We start from the raw sequence: 19,957 nt of genomic DNA, 5'->3' as shown, positions 1-19,957 counted from the left end.
GGGACTATTATAGTCATTTCATGTAAACACTTAAAAAAAGCAGACTATCTTTTCCCTCACTAATCCTTTCCCTTGACGCTGGCTTTCAGTGCCTGCGTGACCTGCCCTTCTGATGGCCTTTATGCCCTGCACTTGCTCATGCTGCTGCAGCCACGCAGGCCTTTCCTCACCTCAGAAACGCCAGTTCTGTGCTCACTAGGACGTGTGCACTGGCTCCATTACCTCTCACTGGCTCAGTTCTATCTTCTCATGGCTGGCTTTTTCTCAGTTGGAAAGGTACCTTGATAGCATCCTTTCACTTCCTGGACCACGCTCCCTTCCAGTCTTGCAAATGACCCATTGCTTTCTTTGTGGCTACTTTGTTTATTAGTTGTCCTGCCTCTGGTGTCCCTCTACCCAGAATGGCATCTGTTCCCTGTTATTGGGCTGCACAGGCCAGTGCTGTCCCCTGGAATGCATTGTTGAGAGGCTCTTCCTGTCCTTGTAGGTGTTTGGGAGGAGCCAGTCGCTGCCTGGAGCAGACTCCCTTCTTGCCAAGCCAATTGATAAACAGCACACGGACACCGTGGTGAACTTCCTCATCCGAGTGGCTTGTCAGGTGCGGGTTCTGAATGTCTTATATTAAGGATTTTTCAGAATAAAGTCTACTTGGTCAACTATAGAATGTTATCTGTGACAGTTTAGTAAAAAAAAAAAAGGAAAGAAAAGAAATAGACAAACCAAAGTCTGACAGGTAGTCTGACACTTTCATACCAGATTTCATGACATGCTGATAATTCTGAAGTCTGCCTTGTCTTATAATTTATATGATATTTAAGAAATATTTTTTCTTTTAGCAGTGATAATATAATGGTATGTCTAATAATTAATGGAATCGTGGTATTAGTGAAACATGGTAGTCGTTCAATGATCTTGGGCAAATTATTTTTACTTTCAAGTTACATAGCTCATAAAGGTGTTGGGATAGTCCAACACAACATTAGTAACTTAAATGCTTTTACACCCTGGATGGGTAGCTCAGGTGATTAGAGCATCCTCCCGATACTCCATGGCTGAGGGTTCAGACTCCAGTCAGGACGTATACAAGAAGCAGCTAGTGATGCGTAAATAAGTGGAGCAACAAATCGATGTCCTCTCCCCTCTCCCCTCTCCCCTCTCCCCTCTCCCCTCTCCCCTCTCCCCTCTCCCCTCTCCCCTCTCCCCTCTCCCCTCTCCCTCTCCCTCTCCCCTCTCCCCTCTCCCCTCTCCCCTCTCCCCTCTCCCCTCTCCCCTCTCCCCTCCCCCTCCCCCCCCCCCCCCCCCCCCCCCCCCCTCCCCCCTCCCCCCTCCCCCCTCCCCCCTCCCCCTCTCCCCTCTCCCCTCTCCCCTCTCCCTCTCCCCTCTCCCCTCTCCCCTCTCCCCTCTCCCCTCTCCCCTTCTCTCTTCACCCCTCAAGTCAATAGATAAAATATAAAAAAAATAAATGCAAGCATTTATTTACCACTCATATCAATACCGGTTTTCATGGAGTTTTAGGGGATCTATTTCTGAAACTTCATTTTTATATTTCAAACAAACATTGCAAATGAAATTTTCCTGCGTTTTTTAAAATTTGGCAATCTTACATTTTTATAACTACTAAACAAAATTGCAATACTATTGAGTATTGAGGCATTCCAAGTACTGAAAGGAACCTACTAAACCAGCGATTTTCAACCTTTTTCATATCATGGCACACATAAACTAACATTGAAATTCTGTGGCACGCCAACAAATATATTTTTTTGCCAATCTGACAAATTAGGTATAATTTTGATTTGGTCATACCGGACGGCTGTTGCTGTGTTGGCTGTTGTCATATTTTTATTTGACAGTCTAATGGAGAACAGTTCAGTGCTCCTTACTAAGTAGTCAGATATTGCATGTTTTAAAGATTCTTGCCTGGATGGTGTGGTTCAGTGGTTGAGTGTCCACCCATGAATCAGGAGGTCATGGTTCGATTCCCCGTCAAGGCACATGTCTGGTTTCCGGACTTGATCCCCAGCAGGGGAGGTAGAGGAGGTAGCCGATAGATTATTCTCTCTCCTCATTGATGTTTCTTCCTCTCTCTGAAATGAATAAAAACATTTTAAAAAATTCTTGTGGCACACCAGTTGAAAATCGATGTACTGAACTATTCAATCACTACTTTCTTGCCTGTTGCAGTGTGCTGGGCACAGCTTAGGTCAGTGATGGTGAACCTTTTGAGCTCGGCATGTCAGCATTTTGAAAAACCCTAACTTAACTCTGGTGCTGTGTCACATGCAGAAATTTTTTGATATTTGCAACCATAGTAAAACAAAGATTTATATTCTTGATATTTATTTTATATATTTAAATGCCATTTAACAGAAAAATCAACCAAAAAAAATGAGTTCACGTGTCACCTCTGACAGGCGTGTCATAGGTTCGCCATCACTGGCTTAGGTGATCCAGAAGGGAGGAACATGGATCCTTGCCCTCAGGGAGCCTCTTGACACTAATCAGTCAATCACAAAAATGGTTGCAAATCACCACTGACCCAATGTAATGGAGAGGGAGGGTCCCTGCAGCCAAGAGGGCTGAGTTGAGTCAGGTAGGAGCGGAGGGGGCTGTGAGGTAGACAGCTGGGATGCAAGGGCATGGGGCATGGGCAAGAAGCAGTGTCACAGGAATGACTAAACATGTATGCAGTGAACTGTGGGCTTGAATGAATGAATTTCCAGGTTAATGACAACACCAACACTGCCGGGTCTCCTGGGGAGGTGCTTTCTCGCCGATGTGTGACCCTCTTGAAAACTGCCTTGCGACCAGACATGTGGTCCAAGTCTGAGCTCAAACTGCAGTGGTTCGACAAGCTGCTGATGAGTGTGGTAAGTGTGGGGGTCTGTTGCTATTGCCTGGGCTTGGGGCTGGGCCACCAAAATCTGAATCTTCCATTCCTTTGTCCACTTGTAGCCTCTTCCACTTTGTCTTCTGGCTGCTGTTGACCTTAAAAATAAAATAGTTGTTTTACCAGAGAATAGCAGAGGAATTGCAAGCTGTAGCAAAAACCATAGGTCAAGTCCAGCAAGCAAAGGAGAGGAACTTGACTTTCTAGAGCAGTGGTTCTCAACCTTCCTAATGCCGCGGCCCTTTAATACAGTTCCTCATGTTGTGGTGACCCCCACTTTCATTGTTACAAATTGAACATAAAGCATAGTGATTAATCACAAAAACAGTATGTAATTATATATGCGTTTTCTGATGGTCTTAGGCGACCCCTGTGAAAGGGTTGTTCGACCCCCAAAGGGGTCGCAACCCATAGGCTGAGAACCGCTGTTCTAGAGGAAAATGAGAGGGATTATTTTGAACAAAAGTCTGTTGGGATGGAGGAGATCGAGAGTTTAGGGTGGTGATTGATTCTTGTTGGCTAAGTTGCCGGGCAAGGAAGGAACTCTTCCTGCTGGAGTAATAAGGTAGAGTTTCTTTCCTATCACATACAGTCACAGTTGAATCAATCACGCTCAGTCATAAATGGACAGCCGCGGCCGGTACACAGGCTCGCAGTTTCATAGCACAAGGCGCTGTGCTCACAGTGACTCGCACCTCTCGCACAGTCAGGGAGCTTTTACTCACAGCCCTGTGCATATACATACAGGCATAAACCACAGAGACAGAAGTTTCACGAAGCAAACCATGGACTCTGTTTTCTGTTTTATTGTTTTTTATTTTTATTTTTGTTTTTAATTCTGGCATCATCTCTTAGATTGATTTCATGATAGAGTTTCAAAGATATTTCCTTTTGGAAGAATATTTGCGTTTTAACAAAAGGTGGAAGGAGACAAGCAATATACATTGCAATAACTGCCTTTTTAGACCAGATTTTAGTGATTTTCAAAATTTTAACATTTAATATTGAATATTTTTCATGAGCTTTTGAAACAGTCTTAACTAAATATTTAAAGCAAATTGATTAAAAGAAACAAAATCCTACTGTATTAATAAAATATGGTGGTCACATGTTTTTATACATATCATGTGTTCATTCTTTAGTAATTTTTTACTTCACTTCTAAGTACTTGGTAGCACGTAGCTTTAAGTTTTGGTTGACTATATAACTTACTGCACTAGAGTATTTCATCCGTGTGCGACCTGTGTTCTCCCTTCCAGGAGCAGCCTAATCAAGTTAACTATGGAAATATTTGCACGGGCTTGGAAGTGCTGAGTTTCTTGCTCACTGTTCTCCAGTCTCCAGCCATCCTCAGTAGCTTTAAACCCCTGCAGCGCGGAATCGCTGCCTGTATGACGTGTGGAAACACCAAAGTCTTACGAGCAGTCCATAGCCTTCTCTCACGCCTAATGAGCATTTTCCCAACAGAGCCAAGTATGTCACCTTTCCCACGGGTGCCTTTCTGAGTGGATGGGTGGTCACAAAGCTTGTTATTGGAGAGGGCTCATCCTCCAGTTACTATATGGAGCATTTTATTATGTCACTTTTCTTTATATTTTCAACTTTTTAAAAAAAATTGGCATGAGAACTTAACAGCAGTAGTCACTGCATCCTATTTTTTGTCTGCTTTGGAAATGCAGTCCTTTATCAGCTGAGCATTGCTGATTCTGTAAGTTATTAAAGGGAAGTTAGATGAAAATATTTTGTCAAACGGTGAACAATTGACAAAATAAATACTGTTAAGCATATTTAGAGTGAGTTGAGGTGAGATAAAAGTTTGTCAGCTTTGTAAAGTAGGAACCCTGCCCAGAGGTGAGCACCAGTGGGAGAGAAGTTGCCACAGGTGCCAAAATAACTAAAGCTCAGCCTAAGAGTGAGGGACGTTAACGTCCCAGGGCCTGGACAGGCCTAAGAACCCAAACCACAGAGCCCACGTTCTGGCTTATGTTTCAGGCACGTCCAGTGTGGCCTCCAAGTACGAAGAGCTGGAATGCCTCTATGCGGCCGTAGGCAAGGTCATCTATGAAGGACTCACCAACTATGAGAAGGCCACCAATGCGAATCCCTCCCAGCTCTTTGGTGAGTAAGTGCCAGGCTTCGTTTTCCCAGCACTGGTTCAGTTTGGCATTGTTCTGTTCGTGCTCCCTGGACAAGCTTTCCTTAGAAGGGAAAGGCTCAGGCCGTCCGGGGGTCCTTGAGGGTGTCGGTGCGTGGCTTGGCGCATACCAGGCCATGGTCCCCATTGGTCTTTGAGGTGAACCGCCCACAACCAACACCAGCACTTCCTTGTTTCTTCCGCCTCATCATGAGATGCAGATTTGGCTGCGAGGGGAATCGCCCCAGGTTGCATGGATACTCCTGGCCCCATTTTACACCAAGCGTAGAGATGCTGCTAAAAATGGTGTACACGTATGTAGAATCACTGCCTTTCACGATATGGTCACCTGTCAGCCACTCACAAGCCAAGAACGCCTTCCCAACTTCTTGGTGAGGCTCTGGCTGCCCCAGGTGAAAAGAAAGTTGGTTTCTTGGATCAGGGCAGCTGGGTAATGTTGGCTTCCAGACACCCAGAAGTCAAATGTATAAATACTCACTCTGTTTGACAATTACTTTTAAAAATTTTTCTAAAAAAACCCACTGAATTTCTACCTTTTAGGGACCCTTATGATCCTCAAGTCTGCCTGCAGCAACAACCCGAGCTACATAGACAGGCTGATCTCGGTCTTCATGCGCTCCCTGCAGAAGATGGTCCGAGAGCACCTCAACCCGCAGGCAGCCTCCGGCAGCACAGAGGCAACCTCAGGTGACACACTTGACTTGGTCCCCAGTTTTTCCTTAGACTAAACAGTGCTGGCTCTGTCAGTGAATTTTATGTTTCTTTCGTTCTTTCTTTTTTTTTTTTTTTTTCAATGTATTCATTGATTTTTAGAGAGGAGGAGGGGGGCGGAGAGGGATAGAGAGATAGAAACATGGATGAAAAAGAAACATCTATCGACTGCTTCCTGCATGCTCCCCCACTGGGGATCGAGCCTGCAACCTGGGCATGTGCCCTAACCTAGAGTCGAGTTGGTGAACTCTTGGTTCATGGGTCAGTACTCAACCACTGAGCCACACCGACCGGACTGTGACTGAATTTTAAAGTGAACACTAATGCCTGCTGTTCATGAGCAATTTATTATTAGTTGCTCTTAACAAAGAGTTTCTAAGTGGTTCATTTAAAACCAAAATGAGACTTCTTTTTAAAATGAATTGCTTTTAAAATTTGTGATTGTGAGAGTGAAGGAATTTTTATCTTTTTTTTTTTAAACCGCACCCAAGGATATTTTTTTGTTGACTTTTTTTTTTTTTTTTAAATATATTTTATTGATTTTTTACAGAGAGGAAGGGAGAGAGATAGAGAGTGAGAAACATCGATCAGCTGCCTCCTGCACATCCCCCACTGGGGATGTGCCTGCAACCCAGGTACATGCCCTTGACCGGAATCGAACCTGGGACCCTTGAGTCCGCAGGCTGACGCTCTATCCACTGAGCCAAACCGGTTTCGGCATCTGTTGACTTTTAGAGAGAGTGGAAGGGCGGTAGAGAGATTGAGAAATATCTATGTGAGAGAAACCTCGATTGGTTGCCTCCCACACAAGCCCTAACCAGGACTAGGGATCGAGCCTGCAACCCGGGCATGTGCCCTTGACTGGAATTGAACCTGGGACTCTTCAGTCCACAGGCCGATGTTCTATTCACTGAGTTAAACCGGCTAGGGCTGAAGAAATTTTTAAATGATTGGTCATTTATGTGGAACATGCACCACTGAATGAGAGTTATCTAATCATTTTGCTGTAAAGCAGAGATTGCTTGAGTTGTTACACCTGATGACGAATTAGATTGTAGGTTCTAGATTTGAGGAGTGGGCTCCAAAAATCTGGGTGATATGTTTGGCGGGGGGCTGGTTGGCACAGCTGCTCAATGCAGCTTGGAACACAAGTGCTATGGATGTGACTTTGGGACTTGGCTATACCCCAGGGTTACCTGCACTGGTTCCAACCGCTCCACCATTTTTTCCTCATGGGGAGCTTATTACAGGGCCACCCTTGCAAGGTGGTGGTGCAATAGCAAGAAAGTGATGAGACTGGAGAAAATATTTTTGGGAAAAATGGGCAGAATTAATGTGCCATGTAGTGCAGAGTGGTTGCCTGTTGATGCATGCTTATAGAAATTGTTGAGCTATGTTCTTTCTCCACATGAGCAGGAACTAGTGAGCTGGTGATGCTGAGTCTGGAGCTGGTGAAAACACGCCTGGCTGTGATGAGCTTGGAGATGAGGAAGAACTTTATTCAGGCCATCCTGACCTCCCTCATTGAAAAATCACTTGATGCCAAAATCCTCCGGGCTGTGGTTAAAATTGTGGAAGAGTGGGTTAAAAATAATTCCCCAATGGCAGCCAATCAGGTGAGCTGGGAAGAGGGGCTGCAAGTTGGCTAGGTGACCTTTATATGTAAAAGAGAATTCAGGCCTCTCTTTCTCAGCTCTTCTGGAAGTTTCAATCAGGCAAAACTTTTTTTTCCTGTATTTGCATTCACAGTATCTTTTTTAAAAGATGGTTTTTCTCACTGTGCTGAACAGATTTTAAATAGGAACTTGAGACAAAACCACTTATCATAATGTGGTTTTACTTGTTAAAATGTTAAATGAACCTTACTTGTTAGTCTTTGTATGATGATGAAGGTAAGCGAAGAAAAAAAATGAGGGATTATTAGTTAATATAATAAGACTAGAGGCCTGGTGCCTTGGTCTGGCCTGTGGGATCGGGCCAAAACCTGCTCTCTGACATCCCCCGAGTGGTCCCAGATTGCGAGAGGGCGCAGGCCAGGCTGAGGGACCTCACCAGTGCACAGTTGGGGCTGGGAAGGGACGAGGGAAGTTGGCCAGCCAGGGAGGGACCGAGGGAGGGCTCCAGGGCGTGTCCGGCTCATCTGGCTCATCTCACTCAGTCCCGATCAGCCAGACCCCAGGAGCAAGCTAACCTACCTGTTGGAGCATCTGCCCCCTGGTGGTCAGTGCACGTCATAGTGACTGGTCCACCGGTCGACTGTCTTCCCCCTGGTGGTCAGTGCACATCATAGCAAGTGGTGGAGCGACCTAGCATATCATTAGCATATTGCACTTTGATTGGTTGAATGGATGACCAGACACTTAGCATATTAGGCTTTTATTATATAGGATGCTTGCAAACTTCTGATTAGTTTTACAATTTAATTGCTAGTTCCTAGGAAAATTATATTGGCACTCATCTTGATTTCAAGCATAATTTTTTGTTTGTTTAGAAATGACTGTCTTAAATTACTTGACAAAATTGTAGGAGCTTAAAAAGTGGTAGAGCAGGTGGCTGAAGTACTTCTGGACATGTTTTCTCTTAGATAGAAGTAATTGACCTTTTGTTTTAAAAAATTCAGCCGAAGCCGGTTTGGCTCAGTGGATAGAGCGTCGGTCTGTGGACTGAAGGGTCCCGGGTTCGATTCCGGTCAGGGGCATGTGCCTGGGTTGCGGGCACATCCCCAGTGGGAGATGTGCGGGAGGCGGCTGATCGATGTTTCTCTCTCATCGATGTTTCTAACTCTCTATCTCTCTCCCTTCCTCTCTGTAAAAAATCAATAAAATATATTTAAAAAAAAAAAAAAAAAAAAAAAAAAAAAAAAAAAAAAAAAAAATTCATACAGACACCTACTCTCCGGGAGAAGTCCATTTTGCTTGTGAAAATGATGACCTACATAGAAAAGCGTTTTCCAGAAGACCTTGAGTTAAACGCACAGTTCTTAGACCTTGTTAACTATGTCTACAGGTAATTACAGCAATTATCAAATATTTTGTGTATCAATCTATAGTGTGTTCTCTGACTAAGCAACATTACATGATATTTTAATTTTTTTGTTACACCCAAGATATATTCATTTAAATTCTAAATCATGTAACATATTTTGGCATCATTACTGAACATTTTGCAACAATACTGCATCCGTCTATGATGATTTGTAGCATACTCTTGTTTTACATAAAGGCATTTTGGGAAATTGGTACCCACTTGTTTGCTTATGGCTTGAGGCATTCACCTTTGGGTATAGCCCTTTCATCTTAGTATTATTCTTTCGATTACAGGGATGAGGCACTGTCTGGCAGTGAGCTGACTGCAAAACTCGAGCCTGCCTTTCTCTCTGGGCTGCGTTGTGCCCAGCCACTCATCAGGGCGAAGTTTTTCGAGGTTTTTGACAACTCTATGAAACGTCGGGTTTACGAGCGTCTGCTTTATGTGACCTGCTCCCAGAATTGGGAAGCCATGGGGAACCACTTTTGGATTAAGCAGTGCATCGAGGTAGGAAAAGCTCAGCTCACTCTCTGTGGCTGGGGCACTGAAGCCAGGAAGTGTTCACATACACCAAGACGAATACAAATCTCCCCTATTCAACCACTTTTAATCTCTAATAGGAAGAAAAAAAAGACTGAAAGTCAAGCTTTTATCCAAAGCTCTTTTGGGGTGATTTTAAGTGCTTTAATGAGAAAGTTGAATAATATTCCTTAGTTTGTAGCTACAGATTCATTTCCCCTCAAATATAAAAGTTGTAAATTCTGTCTATATGCCCTAGAAGATTGAATGTCTATAACTGTCAGCTCTCCTAATTCTTTTTTTTTTTTTTTAAATATATTTTATTGATTTTTTTACAGAGAGGAAGGGAGAGAGACAGAGAGTCAGAAACATTGATCAGCTGCCTCCTGCACATCTCCCACTGGGGATGTGCCCGCAACCAAGGTACACGCCCTTGACCGGAATCGAACCCGGGACCCCTCAGTCCGCAGGCCGACGCTCTATCCACTGAGCCAAACCGGTTTCGGCAGCTCTCCTAATTCTTAAAACAGGAAAGTGGGGCCTCCAGGCCAGGCCATGGGCTCTGATCCCTGTGTGGGGGAGTCAGGGTGCTGGGGATAAAGGCCTGTGTAAAATAGTCTGATAGTCAGATTTTTTATTGGATGGAAAGTCAGATATTTTTGGATATTTCTTTAAAAAAAAGATTTATTGACTTTTAGAGAGAGAAGAAGGGAGAGGGAGAGAGGAACATCGATAAGAGAGTGAAACATTGATCAGCTGCCTTTTGCATGCCCTCTACTTGGATTGAGCCCAAAATCTGGGCATGTGCCCTAGCCAGGAATTGAACCAGCAGTCTTTCTGTGCATGGGATGATGTCCAGCTAATTGAGTCACACTGGCCTGGGCTTGGCTATTTCTAACAGGATTGTAGTGAGACTTCCTGTTTTTTTTTAGAAATTATTTATTGCTTTTAGAGAGAGAGAAAAGTGAAGGGGGGTTTGGGGGAAAGACAGCTACCTGTTGTTTATTATTTATGCATTCATTGGTTAATCCCCCCTCCCCCCCAATATATTGTTACTGATTTCAGAGAGGAAGGGAGAGGGGGAGAAACACTAATGGGGAGAATCACTGATTTGCCGCTTCCTGCAAGCCCCCCACTGTGGATCGAGCCTGCAATCCAGGCACATGCCACGACCGGGAATCAAACCCATGAACAACTCCTGGTTCATAGATTGAGCCACACTAGCGGGCCAGGCATTCATTAGTGATTTTTGTATGTGTCCTGCCCAGGGATTGAACCCCCAACCATATTGTATTAGAACAATGCTCTAACCAACTGAGCGACCCGGCCAGGCCCCTTGTGATTTTAATGGGCTGTTCTTTATTCTTTTGCTTATTAATAACCAATTAACTGAACCAGGAAATCTAGGTTTCCTGTAGCACTTGCTATGATGCAGTCAATTGTAGATTCTTATCCAGCATGAATGAAACTAGAAAGTTACCGAATTACTTTTTAAAAAAAAAAATATTTTATTGATTTTTTACAGAGAGGAAGGGAGAGGGGTAGAGAGTTGGAAACATTGATGAGAGAGAAACATCAATCAGCTGCCTCCTGCACACTCCCCACTGGGGATGTGTCTGCAACCAAGGTTTATGCCCTTGACCGGAATCGAACCTGGAACCTTTCAGTCCGCAGGCCGCCGCTCTATCCACTGAGCCAAACCGGTTAAGGCCCGAATTACTTTTTTTTTTTTAATGGGACAGAAGGTTGTGGAATTCTCTTTGAGGGAAAAGAAGGAAACTGTGGCACTGGGTTTCAGTGAGAGCTTGTTAACTGACATGTTTCAGTTTGTGCTGAATTTATGTTTTCTTAATGCTGAATATAGCATATATTTGGAGTTTTGCTCATGGCAACAGAATGGACAAAGTTCCCTGACATATTCATCATTTCTTCAAGAGATCTATTGATGGCTATTATTAGGTGCCAGGCCCTGGTCAGGTACTACAGATACAGAGATGGAAGACATTTCCTGAGACAAGTACACAGGAATTGATAGAGGACAAAGCAGGCTGTAGGGCACAAGCCAGGAATCCTCCCTTCCTTCTCTCCATCCTGTGTATCTAGTCTATCACCAGGTGTTGCCAATTTAGGATCACTCGCTTCTCTTCCATCTCCTTCCTCCTTCTTGCAGCCACCATCATCGCTTATAAGGATGATGGGTACTGTGTTCTTAGTGTTCACCAACCTTCCCTCCTACCCACCACAGTTTTATTGTTACAAAATCATTCTTAAAGAACCAAGTCGATTGTGTTGCTCCTTGCCATTGTATTTGGCACAAAATCCAGCCTGTAGGATACGGTCTTGCTAGCCCCTGAGTGACCAGACCCCTGTCACTCTCTCCAGTCCTGTGCTGTTCTTTTCTCCCTCACTCAGCCTTCTGTGTTCTCAAATGTGCCACATTTTTGACACCAAGCTGAAGTGGGCACCCTTTTCTCCATCAGTCTCCTGTTCCTTGGCTGCTGTCAGAAGTATGCGTTTCTTTATGTGTTGATGTTGGTCTTGTCCCTCCCTCTGACACTTTAGCTTCACGAGGGTAGGGGATGCCATGTCTGTGAAGTTGACAAACGAACCTCCAGGGCCTCACATAGACCTTAGTGGGTGCTCAGTAAATATTTGCCAAGAGAATGCTGGGGGGTCGGGGGGGAGGTGGCATGAGCCAAGGCTGGGTGCTGAAGCATATTGGGGTTGTGGGGAGTAGGCACGGAAGTGTTACATGCAGGTGGGGAGTGTTACATTACGAAAGTTCTTGTGAGCCTCGCTATAAAGAGCTTGTACTGTTCCCTGAGGACTGTGGAAGCCATTGGGGGGTCAGCTGTGTGGAAGAAGATGCATTTGAGAAGAGTATGTCAAGATGATTTAGGGAGTTATGTCCAGGCAGGAGGTGACATTGGCAGGACTTGGTGATGTGGCATGCGTGATGAGAGAAAAGAAAAAATTAGGTGGCTGAAGCAAAGAAACCTGTCTTACTAGTCTAGGCGAGGACGCTCGTCTGGGACGGGAGAAAGATGCTGAGCTGAGCTTGCTCTTAGACAAGAGTCCGAAGTTCCTGAGTGAGGAACGTGCAGCGAGGTTAGACTTTGTGTCTAGGCTAGGGAGATGTGCAGAGCAGTCACGGGTCTGGAGCCGTCAGAATGGGCATGCTTGTCAAAATGATTAGAGAGTGACTAGGGTCCCACAAGCCCCCAATGCAAGGTTTACTTCTGTTCTCAAACCCTCTAGCTTCTCTTGGCCGTGTGTGAGAAGAGCACTCCCATTGGTACCAGCTGCCAAGGAGCTATGCTCCCGTCCATCACCAATGTCATCAACCTGGCCGACAGCCATGATCGAGCAGCCTTTGCCATGGTCACACATGTCAAGCAGGAGCCTCGGGAGCGAGAGAACAGCGAGTCCAAAGAGGAGGTAATGTCTGGATTGCGTGGTGCTTCCTTTTCACAGCAGAAGGCCCATTTCTCCACCTTTACATCAGGGTTATACTTCTTTAGGGCAGGAGCAATGAATTGAAACCTGTTTACTTTAAAAGCTCTAAATGTGATAACCTAGATTCAAGTTTAAAAAATTATTTTTTTGCTAATCCTCACCTGAGGATATTTTTTCCATTGATTTTTTTTTTTAAGAGGGAGTGGGAGGAGGGAGGGGGAGAGAAAAAGAGAGAAACATTGATTTGTTGTTCCACTTATTGAGGCATTCATTGGTTGATTCTTACATGTGCCCTGACCTGGGATTGAACCTACAACCTTGGTGTATTGGGACGATGCTCTAACCAACTGAGCTGCCCAGCCAGTGCTCCAATCTTTATTATTCTTACTGTTGGAACTTTATTTTGCTTTCCATAATCCAAATATGAATGCAAAATGGTATCATCTAAAAGAAAAAGAGAGAGAAAGAGAAGGAAATAGGTCTGATCAAGTTAATCTGTATGTTGTTTATTTTAGAATTCAAGATTATTTTAATAATTGTAAACTTCCGGAAATGAACTAAAATTTTACTTGCCAAAAATGTAATGAAGTTTATACGAGTTATATTTGTTGGATTTTAATTATTTGACTCTTTCGTATTGCTTATTTGTGTTTGTTTTTGTTTCTTAGGATGTTGAGATAGATATTGAACTGGCTCCTGGAGATCAGACCAGCACACCCAAAACCAAAGAACTTTCTGAAAAGGACATTGGAAACCAGCTGCATATGTTAACCAACAGACATGACAAATTTCTTGATACTCTCCGAGAAGTGAAGGTCTGTGTGTAGGTTTGGAAGAATAGTTGTGGGTCTCCCCCCTTCATATTTTGAATCCTAAATCAATATTATTCCACAGCCATGTAATACTTTCCTTTACAAGTTTCACTTTCTTTCCTTTCTCAATGGGAACCATTATTGTTCTGTGAGACTCTAAAGTGGATGTTTTATGGAAAGATTCGTGAAAGGACTTACATTGTCCTATGGGAAAAAATAAAAAGAGGTTAACTCCCCATTACTGTCCCTTGAAAGAAATGCTAAAATTGTTTACTAAATATATATGATGAGACATTGCTGGATTATATTTCACGTACAATAAAAAAGAAGAAAATGAGAATATGTGGTGAATCACATATGGCTCCATATATTGAGTTACTTTTGATGAGTGTTACAAAGAAACAGAGATGTTTCTGGTCATATCAGGAGATAGGTGTGCCCCATGGGCTTCACGCAGGCTAGAAGCCTGGCTATTTTAGAGGAAATGTTGGCAGCTAATTCAGATTTTCAAAAAACAACAAAGCTGTGGACAAAATCAACCCATCTGTGGATTTGATAGCTTTTGGGCCCTCGAATTCCCACTCTAGGCCCTTTCATGGTTTCGTCATTCCAGTCACTTTTTTTTTTTTTTTAAACTTTTATTGATTTTAGAGAGGAAGGGAGAGAGACAGAGAGAGATAGAAACATCAATGATGAGAGAGAATCATTGATAGGCTGCCTCCTGCATGTTCTACTGGGGATCAAGCCCGCAACCCAGGCATATGCCCTTGGCCAGAATTGAACCCGCGACCCTTTAGTCCGCAGGCCAACGCTCTATCCACTGAGCCAAACCAACTAGGGCTCCAGTCACTTTTTCATCTCTTGGCTGCTGTCAGTTGCAGAGACTCTGAACTTTCCGGGCCCTTGATTTGTTCTTCGGAATTGTACCATTGGCATATAACTTACCTCATATGCGTGTGCCTTTTGTATTTCCCCTTTTATATTTTCAGTGGCCTTTGCTTGATGCACCTGTGCACCGCTCACGTGTACTTTCAGTGTTAGCATGTTTGGAAATGTCCTTAAAGTTAGAAAATGAAGGCGTGTCACTGATGAGCCCTCACCCATGTCTGTGCTTGGCTGCGGAGGCCAGATGGGTTGGTCGCTGTGCTGAGAATCTTTTCACTGTGACGTGATACTGCTCAGACCGTGGGGAGTTTGGAAGTGGAGCAGTGGGCCTGCAGAGCCTCCTGAGCGTGGGTGTGTGAGGCAGCTGCGGGCCGGAGGTTTAGCACAGGCCATGTCGGGCTCACTGACCTCTTTACTGTTTGTAGACTGGGGCCCTGCTCAGCGCCTTCGTCCAGCTGTGCCACATTTCCACCACCCTGGCCGAGAAGACCTGGGTCCAGCTTTTTCCCAGATTGTGGAAAATTCTATCTGACCGACAGCAGCATGTGAGTATATTCTTAAATTTCTGTTTTGGGAAATATAGTCTTAGCTTTCAATAAGTATTTCTGACAAAGTAATCTTGATTATGTTTCAGAGGATGAAGAAAAACTATTGGCTGTTATCTAAGAGTCAATTATTAAAAATATTTACAGATGCTGTGTGAGTCAAAACATTTTGACTTTTTGAAGGGAGACCTGAATTAACATGATGTTTGGTTTTAGGCGCTAGCTGGTGAGATTAGCCCGTTCCTGTGCAGTGGCAGTCACCAGGTGCAGCGGGATTGTCAGCCCAGCGCACTGAACTGCTTCGTGGAAGCCATGTCCCAGTGTGTCCCTCCGATCCCCATCAGACCCTGCGTTCTGAAGTACTTGGGGAAAACACACAACCTTTGGTTCCGCTCCACATTAATGCTAGAGCACCAGGCTTTTGAAAAAGGTCTGAGTCTGCAGATTAAGCCAAAGCAAACAACGGAATTTTATGAGCAGGAGAGCATAACTCCACCTCAGCAGGTGAGGCCACCCCCAATGTGTTAATTACATCTTCCTTGCCAATGACATCATGGTCTCAATATACATCTCCCAAGTGATTTTAAGTTCTAGCACAGTGAAGTTGCTTTATTGGAAAAAAAGTATTTGTCATGTGTTCTTAAAAACCATGATCTGTGTTTTCAGGAGATACTGGATTCCCTTGCAGAACTTTACTCTTTGTTACAAGAGGAAGATATGTGGGCTGGTTTGTGGCAGAAGCGTTGCAAGTATTCCGAGACAGCAACTGCTATTGCTTACGAACAGCATGGATTCTTTGAGCAGGTAGCCACTGTCCAGTGAATGGGATGCATGGTTATGTTATATATTGTAATATTACAATATTATAGTGTCCTCAAGTCAGTTCACATTCACATAAGAGGTTTACTGTTTTACTTGAAGCACTTGTTCTAAAGTGCTTCATAAAAGCCCTTTGAAGATTCAGCTTAGAGAAACAGGAAGTATATGACAGGAACTTACTTAAACGTTCAGCCCTAAATCCTTTGCCAGTAGAAGCTAATGTGGGTGGTTTTTATGGGCACTCATTGACCCTATTGGAAGTGGAAGGCGGATGGCCTTCTGTGTTTAAATTTTAACCTTCGTGCCTGTCCTTTCAATGTGGCATGGGCGGGCCAAGGGCACAGTACGGTGGTCAGCCTTGCATAGGACACTGAGCCACAGGAACTCTGGAAGCATAGGTATGGGCTGTGGCTTCTGCTCTTATTGCTGCAGGACAGAGTGGCTCATCCTGGGCCGGCAGCCTTCCTCTCCATTCTGTGTGGGAGCGGCGCACCCTCCGTTCTCCTCCTTCCCTCCTCTCTGCTCTGAGAATAGGAGATTCCCGGGGCAAGTGATTGTAGAGGAGAGTGTCAGGTGCTCTTGGGTCTGTGACCCAACTTGCCCATTGAGCACCAGCTGTGGGAAGTTGCCCGAACAACAGTTTGACAGCATTGTCAACTTCTTTAGGCTCAAGAGTCCTATGAGAAGGCAATGGATAAAGCCAAAAAAGAGCATGAGAGGAGCAACGCATCCCCTGCTATTTTCCCAGAATACCAGCTCTGGGAGGACCACTGGATTCGGTAAGCCGGACAGGGATGTGTTCTTGCCACTTAAGGGAACCTGTGACAGATCTCTGAAATGTTCTAATAATGAGTGTTTTTAAAAGGGAACTTTGCTACTTTCTTCATGGCTCCATCGAGATAAGAACAAACAAATCTACCAACACTTTTAAAGACTTGAGTAATTAAAAATGTCTGTTGGAGAAACTGATTCCTGCCTCTCCCCTGCTCTGGTGCTCTGAGCTCTCGGCTGTGCAGTGGGAGGTTCTGGAGTTTCAGGAGCAGTTTCTTCCAGAGGGCAGGTGGGAATGCAGTGGACCAAGCCTTCCTCCCACAGAAGCCCACTCTTCTCTTGGGGGAAGAAGGCTTTTCTTCTGTGGAATGGAAATAAACGGCTATCCCCGTACTTTCTGAATCTGTTGGTTTGTTGGTAAATGAACTTCCCAAATCCCTGGTCTTCCAGGTGCTCTAAGGAATTGAACCAGTGGGAAGCCTTGACGGAGTACGGCCAGTCCAAAGGTCACATAAACCCTTACCTTGTCCTGGAGTGTGCTTGGCGCGTGTCTAACTGGACAGCCATGAAGGAGGCGTTGGTGCAGGTGAGACCTCCCTCCTGACTACTACAGTCTCAGGTTATGTTCCCACAGCTGCGTGGGTTCCTTTTGCCAAAGCCATGCATCTCTGTAGAGATTTCTCTTCACTTAGAACAACCTGGGAATTTTGGCAGATCAAGATAACTTTTGGGAAGCAAGAATGCATTTTGGATATCTCTAACACCTTTTCTGAATTTGAGTTAAATTATAAATTGTTAGTTTATCATTCAATTATAATAATAAGTATCAGTTGTGGAGGCCTTGGATTCTAAGTGTAAATGAATAGAACCTGGAGAAATCTGGAAGAAGAGTCAGTTTTACTGGTGGAGTTGATGGGCCAAAGCACAGCTGTAGAACTGAGTATAGCAAAGGGGACTCCTACAACTCCAGGGCATGGCTGTCAGTAAAAGTTTGGAGAATGAACCAGTCTCCTATTCAAAGCACGTTTTGTATTGTGGAAGTGATGGTGGTATAGGGTAAGTGAAGTTGATTTATTAACTTGGTTGAGCTCCACATTACAAAACTTAAACTCCATCCAGAGGGATTGGGTGCATGATGGGAGAGTGGCACACGAGTATAGTTCCCTTTCTCCCACTGGGCATCAAAAGCGATTGGACAGTGTAGCCTGTGTACCATCTGACCCCACAACACATTGTTGCTGCCTTATTATTGTCTTCGGATGCAGCCATTCTGATTGCTCTTTATTTTTCCCTGCCTCTGTGCTTGTCCATCGTATGCTCCCTCAGCCCCTGTCCTTGCCAGCTTTTGGTCTTTCTGTGTGGTGTTCATGTAATGGAGCTTAGGGGAAGGAAATGGTGTCATCCTGTTCTCGCCTACCCCTTTACTCACTGGGTTTTCTTACATTCATGCCAGCGATTGTCTTTACTCTTAACGTGGAAGCCACAGAAACACATTGAGATCGTAGGCCCCTTTCTTTGAAATGATGAACCTAACATTTTAAACTTTATTGAGGCTACAGCACTTATTTCATGACTAACATTCCTTTAACAAAATGCAAAAGATGGAAGAACTGAAATAGTCACAAACTGCTAAACATATTGTGGTTATAGAGGCCAAGTCTTGACTTTCAGGTTGGGATCTGGGAAATCACTCATCTGATGCAGGGAGCTTGTATTACTCTGAGAAATAACCAGTCACTTGGCTCAGTGGTTAGAGCGTTGGCCCTTGGCCTGAAGGGTCCCAGGTTCGATTCCGGTCAAGGGCACGTACCTTGGTTGCAGGCTCAATCTGAGTGCATGAGGCAACCAATCGATGTGTCTCTCTCACATCAATGTTTTTCTCTCTGTCTCTCCCTCTCCCTTCCACTCTAAAACTCAATGGAAAAAAATCTCCTTGGGTAAGGATTAATCAGAAAACAAAAAAATAAAATCTTTTCAAGGTTTCACTTAGTTGGATATGTGCAGTGTTATACTGCCAATAGGTCTGACAAATGAATTTCTTTTTCAAGAAAAAAATCTTGATTATTTTCCCAAAATTGTAAGGCATTTGCTGATTAGAAAAAAGCTCAAAGGATACAAACATTCTGAGTGATTATTTGCCAATATTTAAAAGGAAAAAAACAACTTACTTTTTTATTCCTGTGCATTCCGATTATAGGACTTCTTGCAATAGTCCATTTCTTGGTGTGATTTAATAGATGGGTTAATTTTTTTCAGTGATGAGAAATTAAAAGAGATGCCTTTGCTATTAGTGTTACAGAGGATAGGTGTTGTAATTGCCCCCAAAAAAGAAAAATGCCTGTTAATTAGTGTTTAAGTCCAGAAAATGTGAGATTGGTATAATTTTAGACGATCATGTTAGAAGCAGATGTGTTCACAAGTTTGCCTTCCTGAATTTCTTCATCACTGGGTTGTTGAGATCTGAGGGGTCAAGAATGTGAATTTTAATTTTTTTGTTAATCCTCACCCGAGGATATTTTTTCCCATTGATTCTTTTAAAGAGTGAGAGAGGGGGAGGGAGAGAGAGAACTCGAGTGCAAGAGAGAGAGAGAAAGAAACGGCAGTGTGTCTCACATTGATTGGTTGCCTCCTGCACATGCCCCAACTGTGGCTGGGGATCTAACCTGCAACCCAGTTATGTGCTCTTGACCTGGAATTGAACCTGTAACCCTTTGGTGTGTGGGTTGATACTCTAACCACTGAGAACCATTGGCCAGCTCAAGAAGGTGAATGATTTTTGAAAGAGTAAGAAGTCAAAATAAGCCAAGGTATAAAATACAGGACGGCATTTATTATTACATCATTTGGGCAAAGAGCATTAAGGCACTAAAATGTGTATAATTTTTATTGTTACTTCCTAAAGGTGCTTAACAATGAATGTTTCTTGATCTTGTTACAGCAAGTCGTATGCAATTCCTTCAGCAGAGATAGCCTTTTATCTTCTTATATACAGAGATTATTTTTGAGACTTTAATTTTTTATCATTTAAATGCTCTATATGAGATTGATAACATGTGATGAGTTCTAATGCTTTCTCTCAAAGGTGGTGAGCAAGCACATGGGCTTAGGGACTCACGAGGATCCTTTACCCAGCTGTAGCTGTGTGTGCGGGAGCAAGGGTTAGGGTTACAGATTAACTTCCCAGAGTAAGGGTTGAATTAGGAAAAGTTCATAATTTCACTAGTATTTGTCAGAGTGGAGATGAACATGTGTTTAATATTTTGGACTTCACTGGGTAACTTTGTAGCCAAGTGATGGTGGCTAATCTCATCTGTAGTAGCAGTGGTGATCAGTTTGCCCTTTTTGGCACCACTGATACCTTAAAACA

The 19,957-nt window shown here is 43.8% G+C and overlaps 1 protein-coding gene across 21 annotated transcripts in view; it reads left to right on the top strand.

Moving 5' to 3' along the window:
* The window catches only part of LOC118657633 (transformation/transcription domain associated protein), a 112,815-nt gene that overhangs the window by 65,313 nt on the left and 27,545 nt on the right, over positions 1 to 19,957 (top strand). For 20 of the 21 annotated variants that reach the window (XR_004968062.1, XM_036311894.1, XM_036311887.1 and 17 more), the window contains 15 exons: positions 488 to 598; positions 2,724 to 2,870; positions 4,150 to 4,363; positions 4,883 to 5,008; positions 5,586 to 5,732; positions 7,173 to 7,372; positions 8,641 to 8,762; positions 9,077 to 9,290; positions 12,561 to 12,740; positions 13,427 to 13,573; positions 14,881 to 15,000; positions 15,217 to 15,504; positions 15,667 to 15,804; positions 16,486 to 16,598; positions 17,041 to 17,176. Coding sequence is in view for 20 of the 21 variants with exons in the window: in XM_036311894.1 (XP_036167787.1) it covers positions 488 to 598; positions 2,724 to 2,870; positions 4,150 to 4,363; positions 4,883 to 5,008; positions 5,586 to 5,732; positions 7,173 to 7,372; positions 8,641 to 8,762; positions 9,077 to 9,290; positions 12,561 to 12,740; positions 13,427 to 13,573; positions 14,881 to 15,000; positions 15,217 to 15,504; positions 15,667 to 15,804; positions 16,486 to 16,598; positions 17,041 to 17,176 (2,403 nt within the window). In the remaining variant the exon portion in view is untranslated. The remainder of the gene's footprint in view (positions 1 to 487; positions 599 to 2,723; positions 2,871 to 4,149; positions 4,364 to 4,882; positions 5,009 to 5,585; positions 5,733 to 7,172; positions 7,373 to 8,640; positions 8,763 to 9,076; positions 9,291 to 12,560; positions 12,741 to 13,426; positions 13,574 to 14,880; positions 15,001 to 15,216; positions 15,505 to 15,666; positions 15,805 to 16,485; positions 16,599 to 17,040; positions 17,177 to 19,957) is intronic. The other variant, XM_036311897.1, reaches the window with a different exon arrangement.

This window comes from Myotis myotis, unplaced genomic scaffold, assembly GCF_014108235.1.
Source record: "Myotis myotis isolate mMyoMyo1 unplaced genomic scaffold, mMyoMyo1.p scaffold_m19_p_6, whole genome shotgun sequence".
Classification (NCBI taxonomy): Eukaryota; Metazoa; Chordata; class Mammalia; order Chiroptera; family Vespertilionidae; genus Myotis; species Myotis myotis.
Note: the sequence above shows the minus strand (reverse complement) of the source record. Positions and strands in the feature narration are given on the sequence as shown.